The 21,282-nt window shown below is 47.2% G+C and overlaps 1 protein-coding gene across 5 annotated transcripts in view; it reads left to right on the forward strand.

Moving 5' to 3' along the window:
- Window positions 1-21,282, forward strand: part of OGDH (oxoglutarate dehydrogenase) — a 349,298-nt gene that overhangs the window by 309,414 nt on the left and 18,602 nt on the right. For 3 of the 5 annotated variants that reach the window (XM_074367731.1, XM_074367728.1, XM_010969544.3), the window contains exons 5-11: window positions 3,543-3,587; window positions 11,613-11,728; window positions 15,051-15,205; window positions 15,327-15,473; window positions 15,986-16,076; window positions 16,424-16,603; window positions 20,467-20,595. In XM_074367731.1, coding sequence (XP_074223832.1) covers window positions 3,543-3,587; window positions 11,613-11,728; window positions 15,051-15,205; window positions 15,327-15,473; window positions 15,986-16,076; window positions 16,424-16,603; window positions 20,467-20,595 — 863 coding nt within the window. The remainder of the gene's footprint in view (window positions 1-3,542; window positions 3,588-11,612; window positions 11,729-15,050; window positions 15,206-15,326; window positions 15,474-15,985; window positions 16,077-16,423; window positions 16,604-20,466; window positions 20,596-21,282) is intronic. The other 2 variants (XM_074367730.1, XM_074367729.1) reach the window with 1 other exon arrangement.

Below are 21,282 nucleotides of genomic sequence, written 5' to 3' on the forward strand. Positions count from 1 at the left end.
AGCGCCTGGAGCTTACTCGGCCCCATCAGAGTGTGAGCTACTCTGATTATTAACAGTCTGTTGAGATGAGCAGCTGCTGGTCTCTCTGGTAAAGAGACATATTTAGAAACAGAGATGGAGCAGATAAGCCAGAGTCTGGTAGAAGTAAGGGCCGGGCTGCAGCTTGAGTCGCGAGGAGGCAGGGCAGCTCCGGTGCAGAAACCTGTCAAAGCGGGGTGGTCGGCGTGGCCCACATGTAAGCCTGGGGTGAGTGAGTGAGCGCGGCGGTGTCTCGTGTCACACAGCAGCCTTCCCCAGCCTTGCGTCCCTCTCACCAAGCCTCTGAGCCGCCTTCCTTTCTCCCTGTGGACGCAAGCACAGTTTCTCCATCCTCTTGTGGGGAAAGTGAGGCACGGGCGGTGATCCCACCCCACACGTCTGAGAGCACGTCCTGCTGTTGGAGCACAGGGGCTGGAGGAGCAGGGACGAGCCTTGCCTGGGTGAAGGCAGGAAGCCATCCCCAAGGGCAGCGCTAGCCAGCGCAGGTCTGCGGTGTAAGCAGGGCTTAGGGTCCTTCAGAATTTTTTTTTTTTTTCCTTTCAGAATTTTTTAAATAAGGTGGATCATGTGAAAAGTTTCCACCGGGTTCTTGCCCTTTCCTGACCAATTCGGAGAGGATTGGGAAATGCTAGCCTAGGGTCCTTATCCTAACATCTTGGAAATATTCCCAGCCCCTGAAGTCATGGGTAGAAGGAGAATTAACAGGTGAACTCTTACCTGGCACAGGAGACTTGGCAGACGTGCCCAGCTCCAGGAACTTCAGGATTACCATCAGATGTGTGCACACAGAACATACTGTGAATGCAGAAGAAATATTGTTGAGATGGTGGAGTTTGTGATTATTTTAAGTGAAATTTTAAAAAATCAACGTTAGAACAGTTTCTCAGTTAGATGTGGGTTATGTTCCATGATTGTGCAGTGATTGCTAGGAACGGGGTGGCCTTTTCCCAGGATGTGTTATGTTGGGGGCCAGGTTCCAGGTGGCCCCAGAAGCATATCTTAATTTATGCCAGGTCGGGTGGAGGAGGGTTGGGAGCTCCCGCCTGAGATGCCTGGGCACGCATTCCGCGTTCCTCCCTAGAGAGGCCGCTGCAAGGCTCCAGGCAGGATCGGGTTTCCTAGCGAGGCCTCTCCTGGTTGGCTGTAAAGAAGGGTCAGGCTGCGGCTTTTGACAGCCAGTCCCTTGGGATCAGGGTTGTTTCTATTTTAAGTAGAAACAAATCAAGTGCAGACAACTTGTACACTCTTTCGCCTTCTGACTCGAGCCCTGTGCTGGCTTCACCGGGGTGGGGAAGGGGCATCGGACAGTCTTGTTTCTGGCTGAAGCCGAACTGCCCTAGGCTGGCTGGGGATGTGGACAAAGTTCTCATTAGCTCTTGCCCTCAGTTTCCTCTCCTCTTTCAAATGTAGCTTTGGAATTAGATTCCAGCTTAAAAATGCCATCATCTGTGGTTTCTGTATAAATTCTGTAAATGTAACTGCTCACAGTGACAAAAATGATCGAAATTTATTTAAATGTGAGATTTAAACGTAATTAAAGGAGAACTCAAAATGTAAAATCTATAACTAAAAGCAAAGAAAGCCTGAAAACTCCTCCTCCTGTTTATCATTAGTGTTTGCAAACTGTCAGTCTTACGAAATGAACTTGAGTTAAATAGTTAAAAATCCAAATTATGGCAACATTTTAGCTACTTTAAGTGAATTAGTTCAGGACACGGAGTCTCACCACCCTTCTGACCTTCCAGGAAGCTCTTTCTGGTCCAGTTTTGCTCCCTTGATGGCTGGAAAGAATGAGCTAAAAATAGAATTGAATTTTAATCAACTTTCATAATTTTAGAGCAACAGAGAGCAGTTGACTTAACATTTCCTGGCTGCTCTGTACAGTATGTGGACCCACCACCAGTAAGTGAAGAGTCTAGGTCAGGATCCCCAGGTGACTCAGGAGGGCAGGCCAAGCCAAGGTCATGGTGGGTATGTCCCCCTGCAGGGGTGGCCTCCCCCCTGGACACCCAGGAACTGGCAGACCGAGGCACACCCAGGCCCAGCGTCACATCCCTGCTCCTTACCCACTGTGCTTGACTTGGAAGCACCACAGTCAAAGCCCAGCCGCTTTTTGTCTCTCTGGCAGAGCTTCTTGTTCTCATCAAGGAGTAATTTTTTTAAATGTTTTAAAGTGTTCAGGTGCTGGGAATCCCATGTGCTTTCTGTAAATGACAACCAGAATATCTTCTGTTCTCTTTTCACTCTCCTTTGGTTTGTGTCTTTTGTTTGCATTTTATTTTAAAAATCCCCAAAAGGTGTAGATAAGAATAAAGCATCCACATACCCAGTGCCCAGAGTGAACAAATTTAAGCATCGTATGTTACCTTGAGATTTGTTTAACAGCTGTGCATTTGCAGTTCCCTTTGAGGATGGGGGGCGGGGGGTGGGGGCGTGTTCCACAGGTACTGCTGATGGCTGCCTGGCATGGTCCTCTGTCTTGATTCTGAGGATTGAGGGGGTAAAAATGAGGATTCTTCATCCTTACCGTAAGCAAAGCATCCATGCTTTTGTGCAGAACCTGGATATTCCATTGTCTTAAGAGCCGCTGGCTCGCAGGTCTTTGGTGGGTGATGAGGAGGAGAGCTTTGCCCACGCAGAGCAGGAGACCCTGCATCTTCTCTGAGTCAGGGTTCTTGCCAGCAGCGTCCAAGGGCACATCAGTTGGCCTCCTGTTGCACTCCTAGGACAGACAGGAGCCTCAGTGACGGTGACCATGCTCTGTCCCCTTGGCCATTGGGCCCACGCTCCCGGGAACCAGGGTCAGGGGTTGTTTGGTGTGTCCAGATCAACATCTTGATTTTCACCAGCGCCAGGCAGGCTTCCAGGTGTGGGGCAGGAGTGCGTGCAGCAGTGCATGCGTGTGACTCTGTGTTCTGAGCACCTGAGCTCCCCCGTTCTGGTCCTGCCTTCTCGAGAGGGGAGACTGAAGACCCACCTTCCACTCTCTATTTAAAATCTGGCAGGATCTTGAGGTTTAGGGTCTAGTCTATTGCCTGATGCTCCAATTCTGAGGACTGGGACTCTAAAAATTAGGCTTTTTCATATTCTTTTCGCCAGTGTTTTCATCTCAGGGTAGTCTAGACTGGGTGGATTTGACTTCCCAGGAGAGCTCTGTGTTGGCCACTTCTTCAAGATGGGGAAGTAAGGACGTTTCAGCCACCGCCCCCCGATGGCTTCTCAGCTTCAGAGAGAGGCCTTTCCCTCCTTCTGATCACCTTACTCCAGCTGTTCATGGACAGTTTCCATGTTTACCAAAGTAGCTCCATGCAGATCACGTAACCCACCCCGTTCTCCTTCAATGTCTGTGTCTGTGTGACAGTGTCTGTGCCGCCCGTTACTGCGGTAATGGGGTAGGGTTTTGGGTGTTCTGGTTTCTTTTTTTTTTTTTTTTTTTTTTTAACTAACTCTCACCTGTCTTTTTCCCTCTGCGCTCACCCATGCTACCCCACTCTGCCTCTCAGATCTTGCAGTTTTCAAGGAACGACTTCGAATGCTAACAGTAGGAGGTATGAAAATAATGAGCCTTTCACTTTTTCTGGAGCTAAGGACTTCATTTGAACTGGATGTGCAACTTTCCCTAGCATGCAACTTGGGGAAAGTTGACACAACTCTGTCCAATGTTCTGAAGTTTGTTCATTGTTTTGAAGTATGTTTTTTTCCCTGTCATTTAGCTGTTAATCCAACAGGTAGAGCTACTTGCAGTGTCATTTTTGTTTCTGTCCATTCGGTGTCCTAAAGAGCATTTTCACCTTCACACGTGTCTCACCGCCGCTTCGCTGGGCTTCCGTCTTTGGTATGGGCTGTCTCTAGCTCCTGCTGTACCCAGCAGGGACCCAAGGCCACACCACATTCTGCATGTTGGCTCTTCCTTTCCTCCACATTCTGCACTGTGCCTTTGACCGGACTCTGGATTCTTTCAGATTCTGCTTCCTGGGCATTTTTGACAAGATTTCCCATTTGAGCTTCCCATGTTTGAAGGACAACTGAAGTATTGATAAAAAGTTATTTAATGAAGTAAGGAATCCTTAATGACCCTTGGTTCTGGGCAGAGCACCTTTGAAGAATCCAGAGTGGGGTGCTGGGGTGGGGGTCATCTGCCTGCTGTCACTCACCCCAGGAGCCAGTCTTCCTTCCATTCCAGGCATCACTCAGAAGTTCTCTTTCCATCAACTTACTCATAATATCTGTAAGACTCTAGTTTTGATGACACTTTTTATTTTGAGATAATCATAGATTCATATGCAATTGTGACAAATAACAGAGAAATCCTCATATGCCTTTCAGCCAGTGCCCCTAGCTGGGACATCTTATAAAGCATAGTGCATCACACCAGGATGCTGACACTGACAGCAGTCAAGCCACAGACATCTCCATCACTCCAGGGGTCATTCCTGCTGCCCCTCTGTAGCCACGCTCACTCCCTCTCCATCCCACCCCTATGTTTGACCCCTGGCAACTACTGTTCTGCTCTCTGTTTCTATAATTTTGTCATTTCAAGAATGTGATGCAGATCACAGAATGCAGTGTTTTGGGATTGGCATTTTTCAATCAGCATGATTTTCTAACACTAGGTTTTTTTTTCCTTTTTATTGCTGAGTGGCATTCCTTGCCATAGGTATCCCACCACACACTCATTGACAGACCTGTGTATTCCATTCTTTGACTAACAGGTCTTTTACAGAGCGAAAGTTTTAAACTCTGATAAAGTCCAGTGTATCAGTTTTCCCTTTTATGGATCATGTTTTTGATATCAAATCTGAGAACTCTGTTCTTAGCTCTACATCCTGAAGATTTTCTCCTCTGTAGTTTTCTAAAGGTTTTCTAGTTTTGCATTTTACATTTACATCTGTGATCCCTATTGAGTTCATTTCTGCATAAGATATGAAGTTTAGATCAAGGTTTGTTTCTTTGTGGACTATGGATGTCAAATCACTCCAGCATCATTAACTGAAAAGTTTGTCTTTCTTTCACTGACTTGCTTTTGCACTTTTATCAAAAGTCAGTTGGACTTATTCAGTGGATCTGTATCTGGGTTTTCTGTTCTTTCCTTTAAAGTATGTGTCTTTCCACCAGTACCTCACTGTCTTGATTACTGTAGCTCCTGAACTTTATTTTCCTTTTTCAGAATTGCCTTGCCTATTCTGGGACCTGTCTTTTTCCATACAAATTTTAAAATAAGCATGTCTATGTTTATAAAAGCTCTTGCTGACATATTGGTAGAAATTGTGTTAAACCTACAGATCATTCTGGGGAGAATTGACATCTTTACTCTGTTGCCTTCCAATCCATGAACATAGTATGTCTCTCATGTATTTAACTCTTCTTTGATTTCTTTCATCAGCTTTTTGTAGTCTTCAGCATACAAGTTTTATACATGTTTTGTTAGATTTACATGTATTTCCTTTTTAAAATAAATTTTAGTGTCCATATATTCATTACTAATATCTAGGAATGCAGTTGATTTTTGTGTTTGTATTGTGACCTTGCTGAGCCCACTTTTTCTAGAACTTTTTTTTGGTAGATTCTTTAGGATTTTTTGGGTAGACAGTCATCTCATCTGAAAATAGGAACAATTGTTTCTTCCTTTCCAGTCTGTGTGCCTTTTATTTCCTTTTCTTGCCCAATTACTTTGGCTGGATCTTCCAGCACTAAGTGGAATAAAAGTCATGAGAATGCACATCTTTGTGTTGTTCCTGATCTTAGGGAGAGAACATGCAGTCTTTTACCACCAAGTACAATATAGCTGTGGATGTTTATAGATGCTCTTTATCAAGTTGAAGAAGTTCCCATCTATTTATTTTTTGATAGTTTTTGTTATGAAAAGGTGTTGGATTTTGTCAGATACTTTTTCTAATCTATTGATACGATTGTATGATTTTTCTTCTTTAACCTGATAATCTAGTGGATTACATTGATTAATTTTCAAATATTGAACCAAACTTATATTACTGGAATAAACCTCAGTTGGTTGTGGTATAGAATTCTTTTTGCATGTTGTTACATCTTTTTTTTTTTTTTACATCTATATTCATGAAGGATATTGGTCTGTAATTTTTTTTTTCTGTCCTTATCTGCTCTTGGTATCAGGGTGTCTAGCTTCATAAAATAAGTTGAGAAGTTGTCTTCCTATTCTGTTTTCTGAAAGAGATTGTGAAGAATTGGTATTAATTCTTCTTTAAACATTCAGTAGAATTCCCCAGCAAAACCATCAGGTTTAGAAATTTCTTTTTCAGAAGCTTTTTATTTATGAATTCAATTTCCTTAATAGTCATAGAGCTGTTCAGATTATCTGTTTCATATTGGATGGGTAACAGCAGTTTGTATTGTTCTAGAAATGGTTCATTTCATCTGTGTTGTGAAGTTTATTTGTAAAAAGTTGTTCATAGTTTCCTTTAGTATCTTTTTTTTTTTTCCTTTGGGGAAGGAGGTAATTAGGTTTATTTATTTTTAGAGGAAGTACAAGGGATTGAACCCAGGACCTTGTGCATGCTAAGCATGCACTCTACCACTTGATGTATACCCTCCTCATCTCCTTTAGTATCTTTTTGATATCTGCCAAGTCTGTATTGATGCCCCATTCCTGATACTGGTTTTCGGTATCTTCTCTTTTTCTTTGTTAGTCCTGTTAGAAGTTTGTCAATGTTACTGATCTTTCCAAAGAAACAGCTGCCTGTTTCATTGATTTTTCTCTGTTGTTTTGCCATTTTCAATTTCATTGATTTCTACTCTTTATTATTTCTTTACTTCTATTTTCTTTGTGGGATTGGGTTTTCTTCTTCTTCTTCTTCTTCTTTTTCTTATGATGTGATCTTAGATTACTGATTAGAGCCTTTTCCTCTTTTCTAATGTTTGCATTTACTGCTGTAAAATTCCTTCTCAGAACAGCTTTATCTCTCCCACATACTTTGATATGTTGTGTTTTCATTTCCATTCAGCTCAGTGTATTTTTTGGTATCCCTTAGTATTTCCTCTTTGACCCATGGATTATTAAGAAGGTTGTGTTTTGTTTCCAAGAATCTGAAGATTTTTCTTTTATCTTTCTTCTATTGATTTCTAGTTTGATTCCATTGTGGTTGGAGAATGCATTCCATATAATTTCATTTCTGCTGAATTTGTTGAGGTCTTTGTGGCCTGGTGTATTATCTGTCTTGGCATATGGAAAGAATGTGTATTCCACTGTTGTTGGGTGACGTGTTCTATAAATGTCCATTCCATCCTGTTGGTTGTTGAGTCGTTCTACATCCTTGCTAATTTTCTATCCACTTATTTAATCAATTATTGAGTGAAGGGTTTTGAAGTCTCCAGACAAACTGCAGGTTTGTCTATTCCTCTTTTCAGTCCTCAGTTTTTGGTTCATATGTTGTGCATCTCTGTTGTTTGGGGCATACACATTGAGGATTGCTACGTCTTCTGGGTGGATTGACCTTTTTATCACCGTGCAATGTTTCTGTCTCTAGTAATTTTCTTTGCTGTGTTGTCTACTTTATTTGATGATAGTATAGCTACTCCTGCTTTTGTTTGATTGTGTTTATACGATACATCTCCCGTCCTTTTACTTTGTTTGCCTAAATCTTATAGACAAGCATATGGTTGGGTCCTGTTTTTTCAATCCACTCCATCAATCTCTGTCTTCTATGTGGTATATTTAGATCATTTATATTTAATGTAATTTTTGATATTTTAGAGCTTAAGTCTACCATTTTATTTTTCATTTTCTGTTTGTCCTCTTTTTCATTTTTCTGCTTTCTTTTTCCTGACTTGTTTGGGTTTTTAAGCCTGTACTTAAAAATTCCATTTTTTATTTATATGTAGTCTTTTTGATCATACCTCTTTGTTTTTAGTGGTTTTTAGCCTTGTTAGTGATTTTTTTAGATATGACATTATGTACATAACATTGCAGTCTACTGGTGTCATCATTTTACCAGTTCAAGTGAAGAGTACATACCTCCCTTTATCTCCTTTCACCTTCTCCATTTAAAATATACAATAGTCTTAAATATTTTCTCTACATATGTTTAGAAACACATCAGACAGTGTGATAATTTTGCTTCAGTCATCAGACATAATTTAGAAGACTCAAGAGGAAAAGGAAAGTCTGTTTTATTTACTTTTATTTTTTATTTCCATGGTCTTTCTTCCTTCTGTCAAGATTCCTTCTGATCTCATTTCCTTTCTGTTCAGAGAACTTCCTTTAGCCATTCATTTAGGGTGACAGGCTCTCTTAGTTCCCTTCATCTGAAAATGCCTTGATTTCTCCTTCATTCCTTCAGGATATTATCACTGTACATAGGATTCTGGGGAGGCAGTTCTTTTCTTTCAGCTCTGGTAAGTGTGGCGCCACTTCCTTCTGGCCTCCGTGGCTTCTGATGAGAAATCCACTGTTGTTCCAGTTGTTTTGCCCCCTAGGCAGGGTGTCACTTTGCTCTAACTGCTTTCAAGATTTTTTTTTTATGTCTTTAAATTCAGAGGTTTAATTGTGACATGTTTTGATGTGGATTTCTTTGGATTCTTTGAGTTCCCTGAGCCTGAATCTGTGAGTTAAGTCACTCTGCCATATTTGGGAAGTTTTCAGCCTCCTTCTTTCTCTTGTCCGTCTGGGATTGATCAACACAAATGTGAAATCTTTTATTGTAGCATCACATGTCCTCAAGACTTTCTTCCATTTTTTTCCCAGTCTGTTTTCTCTGTATTCTTCAGAATGGTTCATTTCTGTTGTTCTGTCTTCAAGTTCACTGATCCTCTGTCCCCTGATGATGCCATTGAGCCCATCTACTGAGTTTTAATTGGGGTTATTACATTTTGCAGTTTCAAAATTTCCTGTTTGGTTCTTTGTATCTTCATTTTTGGCAGAGACTCTGTTTCTTTGCTGAGACTTAATTTTTTTTTTCATTTGTCTCTGCCATGTTCTAAGTGCTCACTGAAACCATTTGATAATGGCTTCTTGAGAATCATAGTCAGATAATTCTGACATCTGTGTCATTTTGGTGTTAGTGTCTAATGATTATCTTTCCTCATTCAATCTGACATATTCCTGGTTCTTGTTATGAGTGATCCTTTATATATATCAACCAGGACATTTTGGGTATTGTGAGATTTGGGATCTTATTTAAATCTTTATGGCGGAGCTTCTCTGAACACTGCTCTAGTAGGGAGGGGCCCACCTAGTTACTCCCAGGTGGGGATGGACGATGTCCTGGGCCCCCAAGTTGTCTGTTGATATTGGGGTTGGGGAGTGAGCTAGTACATTCCCTCCCGGCAGGGATGAAAGTTTGGGATCCCTCTTGGGCCTTCTCTGAAACCTTGGGTGGGGTCAGAGGTCAGAGTTACAGCCTAACAAAGGTGTTTGTGGGGCTGCAGTGTCTTCTATGTGTTTGGGTGGAATAGAGCAGTTGGTCTAAAAGTCTCCTGTCCTCCTAGGCTGCCCTTCTCCTGACCCTTTAAACAGAGCAGCTTTTGTTTGGGCTATTTTGGTGTACAGTTGTAGAAATTTCTGGATTCTTTGCTCCAAGTCTGGGTTATGGGAGCCCAAAAGGAAACCCAGGGACCTCCCTGGCTGGTTGGCCTTTTTCTCCACCTTTTCACATCGTCCTGTGTTTGTTTTATATACGATTTCTGGGGGTTTTTAGTTTCATTTTGTTGAGGTATCAGTGGGAATACATCTACACTGCCTTCTCAGAAGCAGACGTCTGTAGATTTAATGTCTCAAGTGACCAGACAACTCAGAAGCAAGGTTGGCAGTTTTGAAATTCAGTAGTTCAGCCCACCAATGGTCCGTTCAGGGTGGTGGAAGTGAAGAATCGCACATGTGGTGAGACCAAGGGCTCTTCATGGTAAAAGATCACGGCAGGCCCGTGTTCTCCTCTGGGGCACACACCTCATCCGTTAGCTCCACGATCAAAATGTTCCCAACAGACCATGCGCTCTTGGGATGCTCCAGTTCCCAGGACTGGAGTTCCCTGGTGCTTAGCACCCCCTGCTCAGTGTTTCCACTAGGAAAAATGCCCCGCCAAGTACCTTTGGTTTTCCTCCATAAACACCAAAAGCTGGGCTGTGAATGGCCAGAGCCATGCCTTTACCAGGCCCACGTGATGGCCCATCCTCATTCTTGTTAGAACAGCCCCAGGAAACAGGTGCATAACTTAACCATCACCACCGCCCAGGTGAAAAAAAAAATCAGTTTTAATAAAACAAAAAAGGTTGGGAAACATAGACTTTAAAAAATATGTCCAAAAGCATTAGATAAATTAAGGCCAGGGTTCCCAAGCCAGAATGAATAGGGACCCCTGGGGAGGGTCCTGGCCCACCCGTGACTGGTTGAGTCAGTTCTGGTGTTGGAGCCTGGAGCCTGGAAATGTGTGTTTTCACAAATCTCCCAGAGATCCAGATACACAGCTGTGTTTGCGAGTAATTGCTTGGGTCCCATACTGGACCGTTGCATCTTATTTACACTTAATTAGTCCAAGAAATGGGAGAACGTCTCATCTTGCCCAGTCAGGTGTTGGAGACTGTGGATGCACGTTTTGAGTTTCACTTTTCATCCTGGCGTCTGGGATGTTGGCGTGATGGGATCCCAAGCGGCACCTTGCCTCACTCCAGCCAATATTTTGTTTCAGAGCAGAGGGGAGCCTAACCTGCAGTGTCACCTGACAGTTTCCCTCCAAATCTCTCCCCCTTTTGATAATTATTGCAACACGAAACCAGCATGTAATGCCCGAAAAAGAGCCCTTCCGTCACGTGTCCATCGATTTGAAATAGGCTTTCAGATGAGGCACCTTGCAAAGAGGCAGTGCTCAGTAGCAGTGATTAGTTGGTGACAGTCGGTCAGAGGCAGTCGGTTACTCAGCGATTAGGCAGTAACTCCATCAGTGTTGGACTGGGGACAGTGAGAATCGGGTCTGTGACTGCCGACCGCTGTCTGGAGGATGCGGCTTTCTGTGCGGTGTGGAGTTCTTCCAGGAGAAGGGTGCCATCCTTGGTCCGAGGGCGGCTGGGGGATCCTCTGCTCTGCTGCCCGGCAGCTCTCCCACAGGCCACTCAACTTCTTGGTGACTGTCCCTCACTTCTCAGTCTCCTGGCTTCGTCACTCACCATACAGACAGGCTGTCGCCATTAAGACATATATGACCTGTTCTAATCCAACTTCTCATTTTCTACTTGAATTCTCTCCTTAACAGTTTTTCATTCGCTTTCTGATTGACTTACCCAGTGCTTTTTTCAAACCTAAACTGATCTGTGTCTTTGGGACCTTGAAATACATTTTTCTCCAAGTTATGAATAATTGGTGCACTGGACTAATATATGCATAATCTGAATTTTACTCTCATTTACCTATGATGCCAGTAATATACTCAGCTTCTGTTTGTTGCTAAAGTTTGTGTTTTCTGGCTGTCAAATGGTATTAATTTTCATATATATATATCAGAGGTTTTTATGATTTTTCTCTTCTCTTTTCTCTCCCCTGGGGAGTCCCTTCCCCTTTCCATAAACTGTGGCCCCTGTGTGGCTGTGCCCGTCTCTCCTCCCCCCTGCAGGGTTCTACGGCCTGGACGAGTCTGACCTGGACAAGGTCTTCCACCTGCCCACCACCACGTTCATCGGGGGGCAGGAGTCGGCCCTTCCTCTGCGGGAGATCATCCGGCGCCTGGAGGTAAGAAAACACCAGCCGTTTTTAGAAAACTCTAGTGGGCTTGCTAACGACTTGTGCTGGCACAAGGCCTCCAGACTAGGTCGTTTTTTCTTGCTCCTATATATATTTTTTTTTTTTTCAAATGAAAGCACACATGTGTCTTGTATTGTGTGTGTATTCCAAGGGGCAGGTAATTAGGTTTCTTCATTGATTTCCGCTTGGAGGAGGTACTGGGGATTGAACCTGGGACCTCTTGCATGCTGAGCATGCGCTCTACCAATTGAGCTATACCCTTCCCCCCATATCTTTTAATGTAAGGGAAAGGGAACTTTTTTGCTACTTTGTTGATGAAAATCCATGTTTTTTAGTTTTACAGTCAACCATTTAAAAAAAAAGCAGAATTTGCTTTTAAGGCTTAAAAAAAAATGTGTCCTAAAGCATTAAATAAATAAAGCAATAAATAAATGAAGTGGTTCCCAAGCCAGCTTGAATAGGGACCCCTGGGGAGGTTCCTGGCCCACCCATGACTGGCTGAGTCAGTTCTGGTGTTGGAAGCTGGAAATGTGCGTTTTTACAAATCGCTCAGAGATTTGGATTCACAGCTGTGTTTGCAGGCGACTGCTTGAGTCCCATGTTGTCCTGATCCCAGCGTTTGAAGGGGGCAGAGAGCCCTGCATGACTCTCATTTCAGCCAGGCCGATGCCGGAGCCCAGAAATCGGACTCTTGTGGGACAGTTGGCCTGGACTCCAAGGGTCCTGGCCACAGCGCCCCCTGTCCCCAGAGAGCCCGGTGTCCAGAGCTCTTCCACGAGAGCCTCCCATTTTGGCTTGTACCAGTGGTAGACTACCCTGTTCTCACAGTTTACAGATATTTGTTTAAATTTACCTAAAGATGGTACATTAGGTGTATTTACACATGATACGATGGCTGGTATGATCTGGCGTAACTTAAGGTATGTTCTTGGTCCCGTGACATAAGGCTCAAGTTGCAGCTCTTTGAAAAGTTGGAGCAAGTGCAACTTCTTGGTTTTCTAACACTTGGCTTGCTAGAGAGCGCAGCCAGGGATCTGCACCTAAACCTTCCTGCCCTTTTCTCCTGGGGACTGAGCCAAGAACAGGAAAAACAGAACACGATCCAGGGACCCAGTAACTGTGTGTCCAAGTTAATAGCTAAATTCACACTGATAATGATGGAGACATAACTGATTTCTAGAGGTTTTGACCTAATAGTTTCGTTTGAGCTTTTAGTTGTTCAGTAATGGAAATACTGCCCCTGTCAGGCATAAGGAGCATGGGCTGCATTCTCCTACCTCCCTGTGGGAAGATGAGGCGGCAGCCCCCTCCCCGCTCCCTCTGCTTCCCCCTCCCCCCTTCTCCCTCCCCTCCCCCTTCCCCTCCCCTCCCTCTCTCCCTTCCCCTCCCCACTCCCCCATCCTCTCCCTCTCCTCTCTGCTAGGCTTACAGCTCAGACTTTGTTCCCAGGGAAGAAATGTCCCTTTTTTTTTTTTCCTTTTTCAGTTTTATTAGGTAGAGTTATTGCAGTTCGACTGCACATACACATTGTATTGCATGTAAATACATATATACAATATGCTACACATTTTTTTTTAGTTTATATACATACTGATCATTGTTTCTAAGAACAGATTAGAGCTTTAGCTTTTTAAACTTACACAGCTATTAAAGGAACAAAGCCAACCACAAAATAAGAATCAACAGAATGTGGTAATCCAATCATAAAGGAGGACATGTCCTTTCTTAAGCCAATGGAAGGTTATGCTAACAGCCACTGTGGCCGGGCCACGTTTTCTGAAATGTGTTTGTCCAGAAGTGCGCCGCCTTCTGCAGATCAGTAGATCAGGGCTCCGTCAAGCTCAGGCAGAAGTGGTGACCAGTGCTGGCTCTGAAGTCAGGGGAGACGGGCCAACACACTCCATCCCTGGGCTTCTTGTGCATCCAGTTTATCACGTGTGGTGTCGTCAGGGAAGGGTGGTTAGGGGCTAATGAAAATACCTTAAACAACAAGGTCTTTCCCAGCTCCGTTTTCTCTTTTTGGCCCTAAGCAAGATTTTCCTCCTCTTGCCTAAGATGATATCCAGAATGTTGTGGTTTGCCATTATTTTGAGTTGAGGCAGATGTTTCATTATCACGGAGCAGACATGCCGAGATACCCACACCTGCTCTGGAAGGTGGGAGTAAGAGAACAGAGACCTGGTGTCAGGTCTGGGCTCGCCGCCAGGACCCCGGGCACATCCTCGCCCTGCATTGTGCCAGCCCGTTTCTGTATCTGTTGTGAAAACCAAAGGGGATCACAGACAACTGCCACGCAGAACCTGGCACTCTGAGTGCTGGGTCAGCATGGCTGCTGCAAAGACGTTTGAAGGTGTCTTGGGGGGCTCTGAAATGGATTGCCACGCCAGGGCATTTCCTTCTTTAACTCCAGTGCTGATTCAGGCTTTGCTGTTGGCCCCTTATTCTGACCCCAGGACGGCTGGCAGGTGGAGGAGGGAGAGGAGTGTTGGTCACTTGGTTCAGCAAGGCTGTGAGCCCCTGCAGAAGGCTGCCCGGCACAGTCCCCAGGAGGGGTTTCTAGAGAGCTGCCTTCCTGACGCTCCGCTCTCCTCGACCTTCCTGTTCCCTCTCTCACTCTGGATTCCTTTCCCACTGAGCCCTGCCTAAACCCAGGCTTCTTCCGGCGCAGACCTGGCCCGCACGTTGCCCAGGTCACCCTAGGCTTTCTACGGGATGCGTGGCCACCTTCCCAGCTGTGATGGGAGAGTGGGGTCATGGGAAGTGCCTACTCTGTCCGGGACCCTTTCTTTTATAATATGTGCAATCATGCTTCCAGAGGACCTGACTTTCCCCCAGAGGAGTCAGTTATTAAAAGAAGAGTTTCAAATCTCAAACCCTGCGAATCTTAAGTGGCCATTGAGCTGTGGTATCCACCAGCCGCACAGGGCCTTTCTTTCTCACAGTTCTGGGCACAGCCTGGCCTGGAGGTCAGAGAAGCTGCCTTCCCCAGGAGCTTCCCAGTCCTCTGGCTGGTGCATCTGGCCTCTGGCCACGAAGGGAGCTTGCCGTGGCCCAGAGGTCCTCACCATCCCCCTCCCTGCCTGGTGGGCTCTGTGCAACATGGAGGAAGCATTTCGTGGCCGGGTTCAGAGTGAGAGGCCTGGTGCCACGCTCAGTCTCTGCCCCTGGTCACAGCTGGCTCTGTTGCACTTGAAAGGGAGGTCGCCTGTTCCTCCCAGCCTTCTGGCTGAGTGGGCAGTCACATACCATGCCGGGTGAGCATCCCCTTGATTGTCTCTGTGTTGTGTGTGTGTGTGTGTGTGTGAAACAGATGGCGTACTGCCAGCACATTGGGGTAGAGTTCATGTTCATCAATGACCTGGAGCAGTGCCAGTGGATCCGGCAGAAATTTGAGACGCCCGGGATCATGCAGTTCACCAACGAGGAGAAGCGGACCCTGCTGGCCAGGCTGGTGCGGTCCACCAGGTACGGGGCAGCGCTGGTCCCGTTGACGGGGGTGGATGGGCTTGGGGTGTGGCCACAGCCCCAGGAGAGCAAGGTAGGCTCTGATGACATGGGTCTTCAGGGTGGCTTGGTTCCTGCCCAGGTTTGAGGAGTTCCTGCAGCGGAAGTGGTCATCTGAGAAGCGCTTTGGTCTGGAAGGCTGCGAGGTGCTGATTCCTGCCCTCAAGACCATCATCGACAAGTCAAGTGAGAACGGAGTGGACTACGTGATCATGGGGATGCCGCACAGGTACCCGGCCGCCCTTCGTGCATCCAGAGCCCGGGGGTGGGGCAGTGGGAAAGCAGGGAGTCTGGCTCACCTGGTGCCCAGGGTGAGCATCCCCGGAGCATCTCCCTCACTCAGCAGTCACTGTCATGCAAAATGGCCGTAAGTGCTTTCAGACAGGCATTTTGGCCTTTTGCCCTTGTCTGGAACACAACTGGCAGAGGTTAACCTAGAGGGAAGGCCGCTCAGTGACACAGAACAGAGACCTCGGCTTGGAGTGGGCAGTGGAGGCAGAGGGTGGAGCATTCACCAAAGGCTGGCAGCATTTCTCCTGTTTTCTGTCTCTTCCTCCCACCCTTTCGTGGCCTTGGGTGCTGGGCGGGCAGAGGCTGAGTGTCAGCTCTGGTCCCAGCACCTCTTGGACTGCAGACTGAGGCGCTGCCTGTCCCTCAGGGGAGGAGGTAGGGGGGAGACAGCGTTGCCTGCTGCCCGGGCAAGGCACAGCTCTCAGCCCTGCCTACCCCGGTGTGTCCCAGGGGGCGGCTGAACGTGCTTGCAAATGTCATCAGAAAGGAGCTGGAACAGATTTTCTGTCAGTTCGACTCAAAGCTGGAGGCAGCTGACGAGGTGAGACACTGATTTCTTTTAGAAACTGAGAGCATAGCCCCAACCCACACCAGACCCTGGCTCCACTTCTCGAGAAAGACTTACCAAGGCCTGGATTTTCCATACCATTCATGAAGAAGGTGGCCAGTGGCCAACCTCTCGGAGAAGAGTGAGATCAGAGGTCTGGCCCCCACAGTCCTCCCTGCTGGGGGTGGGCCTGTGCCCCTCTGACTGAGGGGCACAGGTGGGAGCCGTTCTGGGAAAAGCCTTCCCATCTTTCCAGGAATGGGGGTTCTGGGAGTAGAAATAGCACAGGAGGAGTAAACATCTCCCAGCCCGGGATGAAGACTCGCTGTTTGTGCCGTCAGGGTTCTGGAGACGTGAAGTACCACCTGGGCATGTATCACCGGCGGATCAACCGCGTGACCGACAGGAACATCACCCTGTCGCTGGTGGCGAACCCGTCCCACCTCGAGGCCGCAGATCCCGTGGTGATGGGCAAGACCAAAGCTGAGCAGTTTTACTGCGGGGACACCGAGGGGAAGAAGGTAAGGCCGCAGGGATGGGCCAGGGGCAGCCCTGAGGCCAGACAGTCCAGGACGGACCCACAGCCCCAGGCACATCGCAGACCTCACGTTTCTGGAATTTAACAAAATATTCTGGATGGACTTTGAAGGAGCAGCAGTAGTGAGACGGTCCCGCTTACAGGTGTGCTTTCGCACAAGCTGTGAGCGCCAGAGCTAGGCAGAGAAGGGTTTGCTTTTATGGTCACCACACTGGTGGGGAAGCCTGCCTTGCAGAATATCATGATGGGCAAAGAGGCGGTGTCGCCGAACAGGAAGAGTCTTAAGGAAAAGTTGTGGGTGAGCCTGAGGGACGAATTGTGAAACTGACAGACGTGAGGAGAGACGGTCGAGTCAGTATCAGGACGGCACCGTTTAGAGATGGAGAACAGCTGGAGGTCTGGGTGGCCCTGGGACCGGCATTTTCCAGGTGTGTGATGGTGAACGCTTACTGCCGGTTAGCCAGCCTACTTGTGTATAGAAGCCCTCAGTGGGGCGTAACTGTTTGTCATTGTTTAATCTCAGGATAGTAGTCTGTCACAAGTTGTATAGTTCTTATTAACGATAATCTCAAAGCCAAGCAATAGAAAAAATCAAGTTTTTGTAGCGTCTGCGTGTGCATTCTGGGGAGTGTGCAAAGTCGGCGTCACCACCCTGCTCTCAAGCATCTCTCCTTCCCAGAAACAGTGTCATATGTGAGGAGCTGATACAGTGTACACAGTGTGATGTAAAGCTGCGAGCTAACTGGGAAAGAACTTCAGAAGAGGGAGGTATAGGTATGGATTAGGAAGTGGAATAATCTCTCATCGATAGGGCAGGGAGCTGTCATATGTAATGGAAGAAACAGCAGGATTTAGGAAAATGGAAAGGGAAGAATGTCCTCTGGAGATGAAAGATGGGGCAAAGATGGAGGTGGGTTGGGGAGGTGCTGGGGGCAGAGCAGGGGGGTGGCAGGTGAGGGTGCAGCCTGGCCCCGGGATGCCCCAGAGAGGGGTGAGACTTTTTAGAGGTGGAACCAAGTGTTAGTTCACCAGATTCTGTCATTGAAAACACTGCAAGTCTATTAGTTCTATGCTTGGCGAGTTGCAAGGTGATGGGGTCCGGGCAGAGGTGGCATTGGGAACAGGAAGTGTTCCCTCCACTACAGAGAAAGAGTATGACCCTTGGGGAGGATGTCAGGATGCAAGAGTTACTTCCATGGGCTTGGGGACCTGGACAGTGCCACAGAAACTCCATGGAGGCAGAAAGGGGCCTCCTGTGCAGCCCCCAGGACCACCGATGACACAGTGGTCGGGGAGGGATGCGGAGGAGTCCAGCATCCATGACCGGTGCCTCCAGCATTTCCGCTGTCCTTGGCTAGGACACTTGCCTAGGCATTTAGGGCTGAGTAGGGGAACAAGATTTCAGAAAACCTCGTGTGACATCCATATTCATAAACTACAGATAAAAGCCACTCGAGCATCACTTGCTCAGAATGGTGGAAGCATCCTGGAAAGGAAAGAACTAACTAGAGCAGGGCAGTGGAGGGTATCTGACATGCTTCAGACGATCACACCGGTCTGTCCTGTGAGGCCAGGAGAGGCTGGTTAGCCCTGTGTGGTCGCCAGGGAACGGTCCTGGCCATGGGTGTGCCTTGCACAGGGCGGAGAGCCCATCCTTCAAGGCCCCCAGCCCCACCCCTCTACCTGAGCGGTTGCAGCCCTGGCCAGTGCTCAGCAGTGGCTCCAGACCCCGCCAAGCCAGTCCTTCACACCTGCTCTCCTAGCTGCTTTCCCCAAACACCTGTAGGCAGTTACCTGAGTTCTGTTAAGTCCCCAATTCAGGGAGCGGGAGTGCTTGTTACGTAACATCCAGCGGTTCAGAAAAACTATGTAATTTCTTTAAATGTGGCTAAGGTTGCTCCATAACCTGGTGCGAGACTGAGCCTGACCCAGTTTGGCTCAGGGCTGACGTGGCCCGGGCGGCAGTTGTGTGGGAAGCAGCCTCCCGGGGCCACGCCTGCCAGGGTCCAGATCAGGCCCCCGGGGCACCGTCAGACACAGGGTGTGTGACTTCAGCAGCCAGCACCACGCTGAGGGGACACGAGGGGCAGCGTGTGGCCTGGCGAGGGGCACGGTACAACTTCTCCAGAAGATCAAGAAACAGCGTGATGAGAGGAGAGACTAGCCCCGATGTGCCTGAACGCAAAAGGCCGGGATTGTGCAGAGGAGGCTCCGCAGAGAAGACACGGACATCCTGGCGACCAGGAAAACACGGCCTGGCAGAGCTGCACTCCCCTGAGGAGGTCCCTGTGCAAACCCCACACTTGTGCCCACCATCCACCTGTCCTGGAGAGCGTCCCTGCGCCCAGCAAGGCAGGACATGGTGGGGTTCTACTAGAAGAAAAATCTAGATTTTGTCCCTGAAAAGCACCTTCCCTTCCTGGCCCTGAGGACACACAGCAAGAGGGCATCTGGGAGTAGGAGTGGCAGGGACGTGGGGACACCAAGCCAGTGGGTGATGTACTGAGGGCCATGGGAACAGAGTGTCTCACGGTGTAGGTGCTTATAAATGTGGAAGGAGGAAGGCACAGAAAAAGGATTGGAATCGGAGGTGTGGTAATAATACATTCTATACCCAGAGATTTAAAAACATCTGTGTACATGACCTGCATGATCTGGCTCTGTGCTGAAAGGGCCTCGGAGTGGTGATGTTGTGGTAGCAGTGAGCACACGAATATTCGTCTTTTTTTTTCTTTTCTTTTCTTTTTTTGGGGGGGAGGGGGCAGGGAGGTAATTAGGTTTATTTATTTATTTATTTTAACGGAGGTACCAGGGCTTGAACCCAGGACCTCATGCGTGTTAAGCGCACGCTCTACCACTGAGCTCTACTCTCCCCGCGCAGATATTAGTTCCAAATGCCATCCTCTACTGAAGGAACGGGGCTCCTTAGAGAAATGTGCGATTCCAGGGCAGCTGGGCAGGAGCAGTCCAGCGTGAAATCTCTGCTGTGCCAGAAAGCAGGGAGGGCCCCCCATGAGCCATGGGGCTTGTCCAGACGGCAGGGGGCTCCCGTGCCAAATGTGGGACCACGTGAACATCAAAGCAACGATGCTTCTAGTCAGTTACAACCTGTTGAGTAAAACGTGAGCACATACTAATACAAATAAACAAAAGGCCAGGAGAGAAGGCTCTTACAGAACACCAGGGAATGAAGGTAGGAGTGACACCCGACAGCACCGAGAGGGGGCACTGAGGCTGCGGGGCGGGGGCGTGGTGAGGAACAGGGTGTAAAGGTTCTCCTCATTCTCATTACCAAGGAGAAATGGTGAGTTTAAAGGGAGAAATAGAGACAGCTGCCTGTCCAGGCGATCCAGGTTAACGTCACCCACATGGAGCAGGCCAGCTCAGGCGTCTCCTGGTATGGAATGCACTGTTCCTGAGTCTGGTCACAAAGGACCACCCAAGGTCTGTCCAGATGTGGAGATGGGAGAGTCAAGGAGCTGCTCCAGGTCAGAGGGGCTGGAGAGGCATGGCCCTAGTCACACACCGCATGTGGGGTCTGGGCTGGATGGTATCCAGGCCAGCGTTGCTTCCCTAATGAGAGGGTCCTCAGGGTGGATGCAGGGCAGTGGGCATTGGCTGCTCAGCAGACGCTAGTGAGGAGGTGGGTGTGCAGACTGCTAGCAAGTTGGGGGCTGCGAGGGGCCAGGAGGTCTATGTTTCCCTGTCATTCTCTTCCTCAGTTCGAAATTATCTCAAAATACGTCATTTTTGGAAAAGCAGACCGTGACTTAATCTCCAGCGTGCCTCGTGGACCTGGTGGTCAGGACCGTGTTGGATTTGGGGTCTCCTTTACGTATCTTGCAGGTTATGTCCATCCTTCTGCATGGGGACGCGGCGTTCGCCGGCCAGGGCATCGTGTACGAGACCTTCCACCTGAGCGACCTGCCATCCTACACGACTCACGGCACTGTCCACGTGGTCGTCAACAACCAGGTAACTTGGGCTCCCGGCGGGCTCTGGGGTCTTGCAGCAGGCAAGGCTGCGGAGGACACAGAATCCAGTAGACTTTCTCCTGAAGTTTCTCTGCTCTTAGAATGACACATTGTTATTTAGAGCATGTGTAGTTTTCCCATTAATAACTTGGACAACACAGGAAACTTTTCTTTCAAGTGGAGAGATTTTAATTACACTATTTAAGATCATGATGTTATTTTAGAAATTTTCTTCTAAACCCACAAGCATGTAGATGGCTTTTCTTTTTCAAGAAACTTGGGTTATATATATATATATATGTACAATTTTATATCCGTTTCTTATTTACCACAGTATTTTCTCATTTCATCATATATTCTTCAAATACTAATTTTAATGGAAATATCCATCATAGGTTGTTACATAAACTAGATATTGCTGTATTGTTAGACTTTTAAGATCCTCATTTTTCATGGTTTTCATTAACGTTTGATGACCATTCTTGTAAGTGAATATTTCTGCTCAACTCAAACGTACTACTGTTACAATTGTTATTCCCTGAACAGCATATCCAAAGGTGCGTCTCCGCAACTCTTGTGAACTTTCATATAACAGATACTTGAGTGCCTTTAAGTACAAGCACTGTGCCAGATACCAGGCTGAGAAAGGGCGTGTTCGCTGCCATCACTGAGCTTAGAGTTCAGTGCA

This window comes from Camelus bactrianus, chromosome 7, assembly GCF_048773025.1.
Source record: "Camelus bactrianus isolate YW-2024 breed Bactrian camel chromosome 7, ASM4877302v1, whole genome shotgun sequence".
In the NCBI taxonomy this organism is placed as follows: Eukaryota; Metazoa; Chordata; class Mammalia; order Artiodactyla; family Camelidae; genus Camelus; species Camelus bactrianus.